General features: G+C 52.5%; 3 protein-coding genes across 3 annotated transcripts; 2 read left to right on the forward strand and 1 right to left on the reverse strand.

The window, feature by feature from the left end:
- Nucleotides 1-2,353: 2,353 nt before the first annotated feature.
- ETH_00008780 (vacuolar proton-translocating ATPase subunit, putative) lies at nucleotides 2,354-8,642 on the reverse strand (the record flags this gene model as incomplete). The annotated part of the gene is made up of 13 exons (XM_013378568.1): nucleotides 2,354-2,905; nucleotides 3,065-3,346; nucleotides 3,527-3,929; nucleotides 4,709-5,010; nucleotides 5,414-5,878; nucleotides 6,128-6,205; nucleotides 6,382-6,471; nucleotides 6,639-6,858; nucleotides 7,105-7,346; nucleotides 7,626-7,892; nucleotides 7,957-8,064; nucleotides 8,411-8,503; nucleotides 8,622-8,642. 13 exons carry the CDS (start codon nucleotides 8,640-8,642, stop codon nucleotides 2,354-2,356), a joined length of 3,123 nt encoding a protein of 1,040 aa, XP_013234022.1.
- A 1,047-nt stretch (nucleotides 8,643-9,689) lies between these two features.
- ETH_00008785 (proteasome subunit alpha type 1, putative) lies at nucleotides 9,690-12,053 on the forward strand (the record flags this gene model as incomplete). Its single annotated transcript, XM_013378569.1, has 9 exons — nucleotides 9,690-9,821; nucleotides 10,038-10,149; nucleotides 10,368-10,466; nucleotides 10,714-10,841; nucleotides 11,045-11,141; nucleotides 11,388-11,454; nucleotides 11,619-11,674; nucleotides 11,814-11,857; nucleotides 12,000-12,053. 9 exons carry the CDS (start codon nucleotides 9,690-9,692, stop codon nucleotides 12,051-12,053), a joined length of 789 nt encoding a protein of 262 aa, XP_013234023.1.
- Nucleotides 12,054-12,604: 551 nt separating this feature from the next.
- ETH_00008790 (uncharacterized protein) lies at nucleotides 12,605-13,348 on the forward strand (the record flags this gene model as incomplete). Its single annotated transcript, XM_013378570.1, has 3 exons — nucleotides 12,605-12,718; nucleotides 12,917-12,964; nucleotides 13,109-13,348. The coding sequence occupies 3 exons, from the start codon at nucleotides 12,605-12,607 to the stop codon at nucleotides 13,346-13,348; spliced, it is 402 nt and encodes a 133-aa protein (XP_013234024.1).
- Nucleotides 13,349-14,364: the final 1,016 nt, after the last annotated feature.

Here is a 14,364-nt window from a genome sequence, read left to right on the forward strand (position 1 = left end):
TGGGCTGGCCTCCCCAGCCGGCGCCGTGGCCCTCGCCTGAAACCCTAAACCCTAAACCCTAAACCCTACTAATGAATTAAATGCTTATTTAGCAACTTAATAAATAAAAGAGAATAAAATTAGTAAAATCAAACCCCATACCTTAAACCCTAAACCCTAAACTCTAAAAACTACCTAAACACTAACCACTAAAACCCTAAACCCTAAACCCTAAACTCTAAACACGCTGAAAAGCGTAAATCGGCTGTATAGACGCTCGGTCGCTAGTTTGGCGAGAGTCCAGGTGTATGTACACCCGCCAAGGCCGAGTGAACTGGCGGATAAAACGAAAAGAGAAAAAGAAGGAAATAAATCAAGGGTTTAAAAAGTAATTAAATCGAGGGTTTAAAAAGTAATTAAATCGAGGGTTTAAAAAGGTAATTAAATCGAGGGTTTAGAAAGTAATTAAACCGAGGGTTTAAAAAGTAATTAAATCGAGGGTTTAAAGAGCAATTAAATTAATTAAATCGGGAGTTTTGGAAGTAAATAAACCGAGGGTTTAGGAAGTAATTAAATCGAGGGTTTTGGAAGTAAATAAATCGAGGGTTTAGGAAGAAATAAATCGACGGCTTAGCATTAAGGTAAGTCGAGGATTTAAGAAAAAATAAATCGAGGGGTTAGGAAAAAATAAAGCGAGGGTATAGGAAAAAATAAAGCGAGGGTTTAGGGTTTAGACTTTGTTGTCCCTGCCGGGGACACAGCTGAGAAAGTAAGAACAGTTTTAGCTGCCGCTAATTCAAATACTGGGGCAGCTAGCCAGCTAGCCAGCGCACTGGCCGTGGCGAACCACGCAGCTAGCTAGCTAGCTAGCTAGCTGGCAGGCTAGCTAGCCAGCTGGCTAGCCAGCTGGCTAGCTAGCTAGCTAGCCGACGCGGTTTCAGTCTACGTAGACAGCTACTAGCCACCTGGCTAGCTAGCTGGCTGGCTAGCCAGCTGGCTAGCCGGCTGGCTAGCTAGCTGTCTAGCTAGCTGGCCAGCCCTGGGTAAAGGGCGCAGCGCCCCCCAGAAACACTTGTCGCGCTAATGTGTGTGCAGGCCAGCTAGCCAGCAAGCTAAATGGCCAGCCAGCTAAGCAGCTAGCTAGCTAGCTAGCTAGCTGAGCTAGCTAGGCAGCTAGCTAGCTAGCTAGCTGAGCTAGCTAGGCAGTAGCTGGCTGAGCCAGCTAAGCAGCTAGCTAGCTACCTAGCTAGCTGGGTAGCTAAGCAGCTAGCTAGCTAGCTAGCTAGCTAGGCAGCTAGCTAGCTCTACGAGTCCTCAGGGAGGCTGTTTAAATCTAAGGGCTGAAACGCCACTCCGTCTCCTTTGTAAAACTTGTTTTGGAACTCCACCCTGAAACCACATGCGCCCCAAACCCTATACCCTAAACCCTAAACCCTAAACCCTCGTTTCAACCACAGAAACACTGTGGAGCCTGCATCACTGGCAGCAAAACGCTTGGCCCTAAACCCTAAACCCTAGTGCGCAGCACACAAGTCAAGCCCGAACCCCGCAGGCCCTGCACCCCCGCAGGCAGCAAACCCCAAACCCCAAACCCTAAACCCTAAACCCTGACGAACCACTGCAGCCTCAGCGCATGCAGGAAGCACTCGAGGGCCTCCATTGCCACCATGACGAAAACAGTGACGCAAAAGAAAATGGGAAACAGGAAAACCAGCTGCAGCAGCACAGCAGCAGGAGCACAGCAGCATAAGCAGCAGCAGCAAGTCCTTTTTATCCTCTCACTTAGGGACAGCTCATTTGCGCCCCCTAGCTAGCTACCTGGCTAGCTAGCTAGCTAGCTAGCGAGCTAGTTAGTTAATTAGCTGTCCCTGGCTAGCGAGGCCCTAGCCTGCTTGGGGGGCTTGCTAGCCAGTTATTTAACTGCTTGGCTAGCTGGCTAGCTAGCTACCGACTTGGTTAGCTGGCTCAGCAGCTCCGGCGGCCTACGTCAATTCTCAGCTAGCCGCCTAACTGCCAGCTAGCTGGCTGGCGAGCTATTCGCGACCTAGCTGGCTACCTGGCTAGCTGGCGAGCTAGCCAGCTAGCTAGCTAGCTAGCTAGCTGACTGTCTCGCTAGCTGTCTGTCTCGCTAGCTATCTGTATCGCTATCTCGCTCGCCAGCAGGCTAGCTAGCCAGCTGTCTGGCTAGCGGGCAGAACATCTGGCTAGATAGCTGTGTGTCTAGCCAGCTGGCTAGCTACCCATCTAGCTGGCTAGCTGCAGAGCCAGCGCGCTCCCTGGCCCTTGCCATGCAGCGAGCTATCCAGCCAGGCAGCTGGCTAGCTAGCCAGCTAGCTGCCCAGCTAGCCAGCTAGCCAGCTAGCTAGCTAGCTAGCTAACTGCGGACCTTGAAGGCCATTTGCGTGACGGTTTGGCCCGGGAGAAAAGCCGCGCCCACAGTCTTGTCGAAGAAGACGAGGGCGAGCTGCTGGTGGGCGAGAGAAAGGGCCCAGAGCCTTAAGTAAGAAGCTGTGTTGCTGACAGTGCCGAGCACGAACTCAATAGCTTCCACCAAAGTGTGCAGCCACAGCTGCGCCAGCTCATCCTCTGCTGCTGCTGCTGCTGCTGCTGCGGGGGGGGGCGGCGCTGCTGCTGCTGCTGCTGCACCAAGTCCCACGCGCCCACGAGCCCGCGTTCCCGAGAACGACCCCGGCAGCTCCAGCTCCCGCTGCGCCGCTGCAGCGCAGCCCAGCTCCACCTGCTGCTGCTGCTGCTGCTGCTGCAGCGGCTGCTGCTGCAGCGGCTGTAGTTGAATCGAACTCGACTCCAAACTATTCAAAGACTGAAATCCTGGAGGCGGTCTTTTCTTCCGCCGTACGTACACCTCAAACAGCGGCTTCCCCAAAAACATCACAGGGAGGCATAGCAGCATCACCAGACGCAGCACCTGCAGCAGCAGCAGCAATAACAGCAGCAGCAGCAATAGCAGCAGCAGCGGCGGGTTGAACCCCAGGCTGCAGACAAGAGATTGTCGTTGGCGGGCAACCTGGTGCGTCACGGCAAAGCACGGCTCGCTGCTAAGCAGGGTTTAGGGTTTAGGGTTTACGCGTTCAACTTGGGGCTGTTGGTCGAAGAGTTTGAGCTCGCTGCTGCTGCTAGGGTTTGCTGCGAGGAGGAAGTCAATGAGGACTGCAATGAGGGAGGGTTTGTTGTAAAGTTGCGAAGGAGCTATCCATTTTAAAACAATTAAAAAACACAAAAACCCCACAAGGCAAACAAAAAACAAAAACTGCGGCAAAACCACCAGCAGCAAATTCCGCCAGTCCCGAAACTCCACGCAGTTCAGCACCGCCAGAAACAGCCCCAGACACATGTGCAGAAACCCCACCTGCAGCAGCAGCAGCAACAGCAGCAGACTGCAGCAGCAGCAGCATTGACAGCAGCAACACCAGCACAGGCAGACTGCAGCAGCACAGTTGTCAGCAACAAATTTAGCAGCAGCAAAGAGAGCAGCAGCAGCAGCAAAGCAGCAGCAGCAGCAGCAGCGGCAGCAGCAGCAGGCGCTCACGATAACAGCAAACTTCATCTTGAGTGAATTTAGAAACAGCAGTTCATTCGAAGCTCCTCTCCACGCAGGATCAACCCCAAACGGATAGGGCCCCTCTCTTGACTGGAAAAGGGGCCCCGGGGGAACCCCCGGGGGGCCCCCAGGGGATCCCCCTAAGGGGGCCCCCAGGTGGCCCTCCACGGGGCCCCCCAGGTGACCCCCCGGGTGACCCTCCTGGGGGGCCCCCAAGGGGCCCTCGTGGGGGCCCCCGGGGGGGCCCCCCAAGGGGCTCCCAGGGGGGCCCCCAGGGGGGGCCCCCAAATGGTACCAACGGGAATTAAAGAGATTTAGACCCATGCTAAAGACTTCGTTGTACATACAGCCGGCGAAGATGGAGTGTAAAGCCATTAGCAGCAAAAGGTGGCTGCAGAAAAGAAAAAGAAATTAGAAGAATTTAAAAAGAATTTAAATAGAATTTAAATAGAATTCAGGCAGAATTTAGAAGAATTTAAAAGAATTTAAAAGAATTGAAGTACTTTAAAACGAATTCAGAAAGAACTTAAAAGGAACTTTAAAAGAGTTGTCCTTTTGAATTTAAATTCGAAAGGCAGGGAAACATGAAAATGAAAAAGAAGTCAAAAAGAAATTTGAAAAGAGACAAATAAAAGACAAAAAGGAACTAAAAAGGGGAGAAAAATGAATCCAAAAAATACCAAAAAGGAGACAAAAAAAAACAAAAAGAGATAAGAGGGAATTAAAAAAGGGACGCATAAGAGGCAAAAAGGAGACAAAAAAGAATTAAAAAAGAGATGAAAAGGAATCTAAAAAGAGACGAAAAGGAGCTTAAAAAGAGACAAAGGGGAGACAAAAAGGGGTTTACTAAAATGTCTAAAAGAATTGAAAAAGAGACAAAAAGAAACATAGAGAGAGGACAATTAAGAGGAGAAAAGGAATGAAAAAATAAACAAAAAAGAAACAAAAAAGAAAAAAGGAAACAAAAAAGAAGCAAGAAAGAGATAAAAGGAACTAAAGAAGACAAAAGGGAAATAAAAAAGAAACAAAAAGGGGGCAAAAAGGAAACAAAAAGGAAACAAAAGAAATAAAAAGAAAAGAAATAAACAGAAACAAAAAAGACAAAAAAGAAACAAAAAAGGAACAAAATTAAAAAATAAAAAAGAAATAAATAAAAGAGAAAAGGCGGACCGGGCGTCGAAGAGGAGGCGCAGGAGTTCGTCGGTGAAGACTTTGCTGCTGCTGCTGCTGCAGCAGCAAAGTGCAGCAGCAAGGGCCAGCAGCAGCAGCCCGTGGCCCACGTCTCCAAACATAATTCCAAAGAGAAAGGGAAAAACAGCAGCAGCAAACACTGCAGCATTTAACTCTCTGTAGTTTGCAACTCCGTAAGTTTCAACTAAGTTTTGAAAAGGACTCATGAAGCTGCAAACTCGAAAATATGTCGGAGCCGAAACCACGCAGCCCCCGTGCACCAGCAAAAACGCCGAAGTGCTCTGCGCGCAAACCCCAAACCCTAAACCCTAAACCCTAAACCCTAAGCCTGAACCCGCGGGAGCGGGAACGCTCCCGAGGGTTTAGCCGTGTGCAGCAGCTGCTCACATTCACGCGTCATCAGCAACCAGGAGCTACGATTTGGGGCATAATCGAAGGCTTACAAACCCTAAACCCTAAACCCTAAACCCTGAGGCGCGGCAAATGCGCACTCACACCAGAAACAAACCCCACTACCACTCACAAACCACCACTAACCTACAAAAAAGACGAATGCCTCCAAACCCCAAACCCTAAACCCTAAACCCCAAACCCTAAACTCCAAACCCTAAACCCCAAACCCCACACCCTAAACCCCAAACCCCAAACCCTAAACCCCAAACCCTAAACCCTAAACCCTCGGACCTTTTCGGCCGCGACTTGCGCGAGGGTCTGTCGAAAGGCGGCCTCGTGGCTTTCTGGAAACCAACAATCTGCTTGAAGAGTTGCATCAGAAAAAGCAAAAAGATTGAGAGTTGTATATACAGCTCGTTCTCTAAAGACGAAGCGCTGCAGCTCGGTGATGAGGGGGCGGCGGCGGAGGCCTGCTGCTGCTGCTGCTGCTGCTGCTGCTGCTGCGCTGCGGTCGCCGGGCGCCGCCGCTGCTGCTGCTGCTGCTGCAGCAGCAGCAGGAACCAGCGGCAGGTTTACCGCAGGCACGGACTCCAAAAACACTCCTACTTCGTTCAAAAAGTACTGCTCATATGCTGCTGCTGCTGCTGCTTTGTCCCGCAGCAACTGCTGCAGCTGCAGCTGCCGCTGCTGCGCCTCTTCGCCGCTGTGCGGCCACGCGTACGTGCGCGCCCCCATCGCCGAACACACGCACTTCACCTGCGCAAAACCCTAAACCCTAAACCCTAAACCCTAAACCCTAAACCCTAAACCCTAACCCTAGGCCCTAAGGGACAACTGGGGTTTGAAGAATTCTCAAGTTCCCTTGGGGTTTGGTGCTTGTTTTGTCGCGGGGTGGGGTTTGTGCGGCTGGAAAGGGGTCGCAAGGGTTTACGCGTTTGAGGGTTTAGGGTTTGTGAGGGTTTGGGGTTTCCAACGCTCTAGGGTTTTCAGGCGTTTAGGGTTTACCTTCTCCATAAAGGCAGACCCAGTTGCTGCACCCTGGAAATAAGTTACGAATAAAGACTTGGGCTCCGACGAATTCGGCTGCTCAGCAAAGCCCCAAACCCTAAACCCTAAACCCTAAACCCTAAACCCTAAACCCTAGCGCCTGAGCCGTTTGCTCCTGACCTTCACTGCGCCCATGCACAGACCTACACCCTGTTGGATTAAGCGCTCAGGGTTTAGGGTTTATAGCTTAGGGATTAGGGTTTAGGGTTTACGTGGGTCGCAAGTTCTTCCTCATCTAATCTTTTGAAATGTGTAAATGCATTCCCACGCGTCGAGCGAAACATGGCCCGTGCAAACCGCTCCTGCGGAAAACCCTAAACCCTAAACCCTAAACCCTAAACCCTAAACCCGAAACCCCCTGCATCGTGAGAGTGCTACAGTTCTGCATGCGCCTCCAAGCTGCACCCAACCGCCGCCATCCGACCCCGCGGCGTGGGCCCGCAGCTAGGGTTTAGGGTTTAGGGTTTACCTGGTCTTTTGCAAAGATGATTCCCGCGACAGAAGAAAAGACCAAGTTGCTGATGTCTGCGTTTTCTAAAGGAAAACCCCCAGTGCCCAAAAGGCGCCTGGAAGCAGAGTAGGGAAAGTTTTGCTGCTGCTCCTGCTGCTGCAGCTCCGTCTGCAAGCTGCTGCTGCTGCTGCTGCTGCTGCTCAGCTGCGTCGGCCGCCGGCGGCGCGCTGAAGACGAGCTGTACATACACCCCAAAGCGAGCAGCAGCAGAGCAGCAGCAAGCAGCTGTCTATAGACCGCGCGCATTTTGTTTGGTTTCTAGCTCGCTTCCGCTCACGCCACCGAACCGTAAACCCTAAACCCTAAACCCTAAACCCTCGGCCTCAAGCCGGGGAACTGATGGCTAAAAGACTCGGCGTGCACCTGCAGCAGCAGCAGCAGCAGCTGTTGCGCACGAGCAGCAGCAGCAACAGTGGCTGTGTACCGCGCGTGGGAGTCAGCTGCGACTGCTCTGGGAGTGTTGGTTTGCTGCTGCTGCTGCTGCTGCTGCTGCAGCGTGTTGCTGCTGCTGCAGGCGCTAGTAGCTGCTATTTCAACATCCTCAGCAGCAGCTGCTGCTGCTGCTGCAGCTGCTGCTGCTGCTGACCCGGGATCAAGTCGCCACGGGGAACGAAGCGAAGACCTCAGCTGTGAGGCAGCAAATGAAACCACCGCCAGCTCCTCTTCCTGAAGCGCAGCACAGCAGCAGCAGCAGCAGCTACAGCAGCAGCAGCTACAGCAGCAGCAGCAGCAGCAGCAGCAGCGTCAAGGGGCAGCAGCAGCAACAGCCAAATGTTCGGCTGACTGGCAGCTGCTTTTGCTGTTTCTTGCAGTGCTGCAGCTGATGTAAACCCCACGAAGACAGCGCGCAGCAGCAACAACAGCAGCAGCTGCAGCAGCACGGGCGGAAGCAAGAGCAGAGGAGCTGGGGCTTGTACGGTTTAGGGTTTAGGGTTTAGGGCTTACAGCGGCGATTTTCTCCCTCTTGAGGTCTTCATTGTTTTGGGCAAATCTGAGGAACTGTCCGTACACCTTATTGAGCATGTCTTCTACTTTGTCGAGTACATACACCTGGGGCTTGGCTGCTGCTGCTGCTGCTGCTGCTGCTGCTGCTGCTGCGGGTCCGCCGCCGGCCTCGACGTCGCGGGGGTCTGCTGCAGCGGCGCTGCTGTGGACTGCTGCTGCTGCTGCTGCTGCTGCTGCGTCTGCTGCTCTGTCCAAGTCATGAGAAAGCTGAATTAATTTAACTCCAGATATTTCTTCTATTTTCTCTTTCAGAAAGCTGAATTAATTTAACTCCAGATATTTCTTCTATTTTCTCTTTCAAATAACGCAGCATCCTCTCCAGCTCTTCCAGCCGCTGCAGCTGCCGGCGGTACCCCCGGCACAGGCTGTGGCCGTTCATCTGCAGCACACGCACAAACCCTGCTGCTACTGCTGCTGCTGCTGTTGCTGTTGTTGCTGCCGCTGCTGCTGCTATTGCTGCTGCTGCTGTTGCTGCTGTTGTTGTTGCTGTTGCTGCTGCTGCTGCTGCTGTTGCTGCTGCTGCTGTTGCTGTTGCTGCTGTTGCTGTTGCTGTTGCTGCTGCTGTTGCTGCTGTTGCTGCTGCGAAGGCAAGCTCCCGAGGTGCTAGGGGCAACGCCTAGTGGTGCGCGCATAGGATAGGCTGATTGAAACCTTCAACTCTAAACCCTAAACCCTTACCCTAAACCCTAACCCTAAACCCTAAACCCTAAACTCTAAACCCTTACGTCTTGAATTTGCACTTTTACGGCGGTTCCGATGGCGGTGATGAAATCCCTCGCCCCCTCCTGAGGCAGCACCAGGGTGCCTAACCTCATTCGCTGTACGCACCCACGAACCCCAAACCCTAAAGCCTAAACCCTAAACCCTAAACCCCAAACCGCGCTCGGCTCAACGGCTATCTATTTGCACACACTATCTGCTCCTTGCGGTTCCTACCTCGGATCTGAAGATCCCCATCTTGGCTGCAAGTCTATAATGGCTGCTGCAGCTGCTGCTGCGGTTTTGCCGTTGCTGCTGCTGCAGCCGCTAGTCCTGCCGCTGCAGCAGCAGCAGCTGCCGGCGTTGTTGCTGCTGCTGCTGCTGAGCAGCAGGCAGCGGATTTCTGGGGCGTTTCCGATGACACTGCGACTACCTGTTGCGTTTACACTGCTGCTGCTGCTGCGTGTTCAGCTGTGAGGCCTGCTGCGCTGCTGCAGGCTGCACAGACATGGCTATGCTTGCTGCTGCTGCTTGCTGCTGCTGCTGCTGCTGCGGTTCTTGCGAGCAGGCGACAGGAACAGCAGCGGGGGGAAATCTAAGTGTCCCCGCTACATGTAAGGAAGTGTTACAATCATGTATTTCCGCCGTTGCTGCCGTTGCTGCTGCTGCTGCTGCCGCTGCTGCTGCTGCTGCCCGTCATATGCCTCACTCCGCCGGCTGGAGATACCGCTGCTGCCACGGCTGCTGCTCCTGCCAGCTCTGCTGCAGTTGAAAAGGTGTTTTAGTGCTAAATATAAAGAAACTCAAAAGTTTCAGTGCTGCTGCTGCTGCTGATGCTGCTGCAGCTCGCCACTGCTGCGAAAGGCACTGGAGCGGCAGCAGCGGCCACTGCGCCGCTGCTGCTGCCGCCTCCTAGCAGCAGCAGCAGCAGCAAGCTGTTGTCGTAGGAACTCCGAAGCCCCAAGACGCTCCCCTTTCCCTTAAGTTCGACAGTTGGTTTCCTTGGGTGCGAGCCCTCGGGTGTCTGTACACTTCGCGTCGTTCCCCCATTTGCTGCGGCGGCTGAACGCAGACAGCAGCTGCTGCAGACAGCGCAGCAGCAGCAGCACCGGCAGCAGCAGCAGCAGCAGCTGCCGACCCGCAACTCGCCTTCTGCTGCGCAACAGCAGCAGCAGCAAGCCCCCACTAGTCGCTCCCAGGGCAGCAGCTGGCTCGGGCGTGGCTCGGGGGCGCCCTCGACTGCACACCTAGCTGCAGCCAGAGCCTCAGCAGCAGCAGCGGCAGCAGCAGCAGCAGCAGCTGAAGATGTACCGCAATCTCTACGACACCGACTGCATCACCTGGTCCCCCCAGGGTCGAGTGTTTCAAGTTGAATATGCAAAGCAGGCGGTTACTCAGGGGACTTGCTGCGTGGGGCTGCGGTCGGACTCCTACGTGGTAAACCCTAAACCCTAAACCCTAAACCCTAGCAAAGCTTGGCTGCGCGCAGCCGCTCCTTCAAACCCTCGACTCCCCGAGGGTCCTCCTACTGAATGCTTCAGGGTTTAGCTATTGGAGAGTTTCGGGTGAACTTAAGCCCTCGTTGCCTCAGGAGGTCGAGTTGGGCGGTTAGGGTTTAGGGTTAAGGGTTTAGAGTTTAGGGTTTGCGCGCAGGTGCTCTGTTCCTTGAAAAAGAGCCCCTCGAAACTTGCTGGGTACCAGCAGAAGCTCTTCTGCATCGATGAACATGTTGGAGTTGCAATCTCAGGCATTACCGCTGACGCCAGTAAACCCTAAACCCTAAACCCTCGCCAAACCCTAAGCTTGTCAAACCCTAAACCCTCGCCGAGCTGTAACGCCTGTCCCCAGTGACCTATCTCCCGCATTTCTGGTTCTCTTAAGGCGTAAACCCCAGCACCAAAGCCCGCAGCTTGCAGCCTAGAGCCTGATGTCTGGGGTTTAGGATTTAGGGTTTAAGGTTTAGGGTTTGGGTGCGGGCTGCAGAGGTCCTATGCGAAATTATGAGGAACGCCTGCCTCCAGCACAAATTTACTTATGACACAGAGAAGCCAGCGGCAAGGCTTGCGTTGCTTGTGGCTGACAGTGAGTTTCGCGAACCACTACTTAGGGTTTAGGGTTTAGGGTTTAGAGTTTGTTGTCTCCGGCGGGGGGTTCTGCAGAGAGACCCTGCCCGTTGGTTTCTAGGGTTTAGGGTTTGGGGTTTCTGCTGAGACTTGGGCGTGCCTGCCGCGCCAAACCGCCGGGTGGTGGCGCAGCAAAGTGCTCAAAAGCCTAGTCCAAACCCTAAGCCCTAGCCCAAACCCTAAACCCTCGTTTGAGGTTTCTGCAGAGTGCCAAAGCAACACCCAGCGCAGCGGCAAAAGGCCCTACGGCGTGGGGCTTTTGATTGCTGCATGCGATGCTTCGGGGCCGCGGCTGTTTCAGAATTGCCCCTCGGGAAACTATTACGAATACAACGTAAACCCTAAACCCTAGCTTAACCCTAAACCCTAGCTAAACCCTAAACCCTAGCTAACCCCTAAACCCTTCAACCCCCCCAAACCCTCGGGCGTCGCTTCTTCAGCCCGGACTTTCGGAGGTGGTTGGCAGCAGCAAGCTGCAGGCCAGCTGCGGAGGGCTTCCTCTAGGGTCGAGGGTTTAGGGTTTAGGGTTTTGTTCAGGCCGTTGCCTTCGGCGCGAGGTCCCAAGCTTCAAAGACATACCTCGAGAAACACTTCGAGACTTTTCCCACCGGCAAGTTAAAAACCGTAAACCCTTGTAAACCCTATTTTGCAAACCCTAAACCCTTGTAAACCCTAATTTGCAAACCGTAAACCCTTGTAAACCCTAATTTATAAACCATAAACCGTTGTAAACCCTAATTTGGAAACCCTAAACCCTAGCCTGCAAGTTGCTGCCTGCCCACGCCCTGGGCAGAGCCTAGTGGGATCTCTCCACGGCCCACTGGCTCTTGTGTGGGCCGCGAGCCACTCATCTAGGGTTTAGGGTTTGGGGTTTTTGCAGCTTCGCTGGATGACCTGCTCCTGCATGGCGCGAAGGCCCTAAAGGCGTCTATGGCCGCGGACACCGAGTGAGCTGAGGCTCAGGGTTTAGGGTTTAGGGTTTAGGGCTGCCCACACACGGCTTAGGAAGCCCGTTGCCGGAGTTGAATGGGCATTCGAGTTGAGCGGTTAGGGTTTAGGGTTTAGGGTTTAGGGTTTAGTGTAAAGACTGTAGGGTTTGTGCTGCCTGCAGGCTGACAGCTGAGTGTCTGTGCGTCGGGATTGTCGGCCGCGGGCAGCCTTGGCGCGGTGAGGGTTTAGGGTTTAGGGTTTAGGGTTTGGGATCTAGGATCGCGCAAGTTTCACGGCAGCAGAATGTGGACATTAGCACACTCCCCAATCCGAGGGTTTAGGGTTTAGTGTTTGCGGCTTGACGGCTGTGCTGCAGAGCTCAACCATGAGGAGCTGCAAACCCTCGTGGATCGTCTCACGGTGCGGTGGTGATTTAGGGTTTAGAGTTTAGGGTTTATATTTTAAACTGGAGGATGCAGTATTCTGCAAAGGCATCATACTGATGAGGCCATGGCCTAGAGGGTTTAGGGTTTAGGGTTTGGTGCTTGCGGTGTGGCTGCAGAACGCTGAATCTAGCGGCGACGGCGGTTCTATGGCTGTGGATATGCCGGAGTAAAGCTTCGGAAAATTTGTTGAGGGTTTAGGGTTTAGGGTTTAGGGTCTGAAATTTCAGCCAGTGATACAGCAACCCAGAAAAAACTCTACCGCTCCTGAGGGAGCCGATTATGATGTCTCTTTCGAGACGAACTCAAAATCCCAAATACTTTGTTTTAGCGTTGACTAGTTTAGGTTTTGGATCTAGGAAGTACGGTTTAGGGTTTAGGGTTTAGCGGAGATCCAGCGTTCTCTTCGACCCAGATAGAAGTGTGCAGAAGGGGTGTAGGGTTTGGCGAAAGTTCACTTTCTGCAGCATGCGCTTAACGCAGTTTTTGCAGCGGCAATTTTTGTTTGGAGTAAAACTGCGGTAGGGTTTACGGTTTAGGGTTTAGGGTTTCAATTCAGATGGGACAGGAGGGCCCCTGTGGGGCCCTTTTGCCGGTGCTGGGGCTACTTCCGTCCCAGTGAGTGTTTGGCAGTTTGACCCGCTCTTTAGAAGTTTCAGCAAAAGTTCAAAAAGTTCATTTTAGTTTTTTTCTGGTCAGGGTTTTAGGGTTTAGGGTTTGGAAAATGGGGAAGGTGTCGAAGGCCCGCAAGCGAAAGGGCCGCCAACAGGCTCAGAAGTCCGACGCAATGGACGAAGACAAACCCCAAAACAGCGGAAAGCTTTCGGAAACTGCGAAAGTGAGCAAATTCAAATGCTAGGGTTTAGGGTTTGGCGCCTTTTTCTAAGCACTCCTATCGAGGCAGCAGCAGATCCATTGCTTCGATTGTGATTAGCGCCCGCGGGTCTAGCGGTCAGCGAGGGTTTACGTCTAGGGTTTAGGGTTCAGTCTGGGGTTTAGGGTCTGGTGACGAGGGTTTAGGGTTTGGAATCTGCAGGGCGAAGAGGAAGGAGCAGAAGGCACAAGCAGCCATGCCCTCTTCAAGGTGGGTACTTTGTTCCATTTCGGCTTCCCTGAAACCCTAAACCCTAATTTTGCCCTTTTTACAAAGCTATTTTAGCTGTAAACCCTAAACCCTCGCCTCCAAACCCTTTCTGAACCCTCAAACCCTGAGCGTGTTGTGGTTCAGCGCCACGCTTCTGAGAGAAAAGCAGTGAAGCAAAAAATCGCGGTTTTGAAGCAGCGGCGGAAGAAGCTGCGGAAGAAGTTCCCGAAAGAAGCAGCAGAAAAACGTGAAATAAACAAGAAGATTAAAAGTTTGATAAAAGAAATAACAGACAAACATGAAAAAGAATTAAAAGAATTGGGAATTATCAAGACAGCTGGCGCTGACGAACTCAAGGATGAAGACATCGACATCGACAACTAAAGCGGCACGTGCCGTTCCGCTGCAGCAGCAGCTGCAGCAGCAGCAGCTACAGCAGCAGCGGTAGTTGCTGCAGCGGCTGCAGCAGCAGCGACAGCGTCTGCAGCTGCTGCGGCAGCAGCAAAAGCAGAAGCGGAAGACTCTGCAGCTGCTGCAGCAGCAACAAATGCAGTAGCGACAGCATCTGCAGCTGCTGCAGCAGCGGCAACAGCAGTAGCGAGAGCACCAGCTGCTGCAACAGCGGCTGCAGCAGAAGCAACAGCAGCTCTGGGCGTTTTGTTTCTCGCCCCAGATCTGCCAGTGCAAGCTCTCACTTTTTACAACTCATACTCTTTTAGCAATATTCTCAAACCCTAGGGTTTTAGTTTTATGCTGTTAGATCTTGGCCTGCTCTTTTGTCAGAACATTTTTGCGGGGTGCTTGCTGCAACGCATGCCAGTTTCGCATTTTCGGCTAAGTTTCTAGACTATGCACTGTGAACTTGAAGCTTGAAACGCGGCAGTTTTCTGTAATCTAAATCATTTAAAGATCGCAGACCTAGAGAATCGCCTCAGGTTCCATTTAGAGTTTAGGGTTTGGGGTTTAGGGTTTAGGGTTCAGCCTTGCGGGAACTGAAGTGCTACGGAGTTCGTTGGAGGCCGAGGAGTTCAGTGGCCTTCAGTTCTTTTCATATACTTTTTCTTTTGACAAATTGCCTTAGGATTTGGGGCCTAGGTTCTTACTTCTCCGTGCAGTACTTGTTTACGTTTAGGGTTTCAATGGGCTGGCTTCTCTCTTTAAAGTGGTTTCGCGGTCGCCTTTCAATTAGCTCAGTGAGCCCTCGTCTTACAATATCTTTAACGGTTTACGAGCTCTAAAACTTGAATTACAAACTGCTTTCTTGCTTCGCCACTGTTCTTGATAAGAAACAAGGTGCTGCAATATGTACGAATGCTGCTACTGGCTGCATTCCCTGTGTTTTAGCTGATGCAGAGCTGTCCAATGTTCTGAAATTCATGAATTTCAAGCTAAGTGCTTTG

The sequence above is a fragment of the Eimeria tenella genome, genomic scaffold (assembly GCF_000499545.2).
Source record: "Eimeria tenella Houghton genomic scaffold, Eth_scaff9, whole genome shotgun sequence".
Classification (NCBI taxonomy): domain Eukaryota; phylum Apicomplexa; class Conoidasida; order Eucoccidiorida; family Eimeriidae; genus Eimeria; species Eimeria tenella.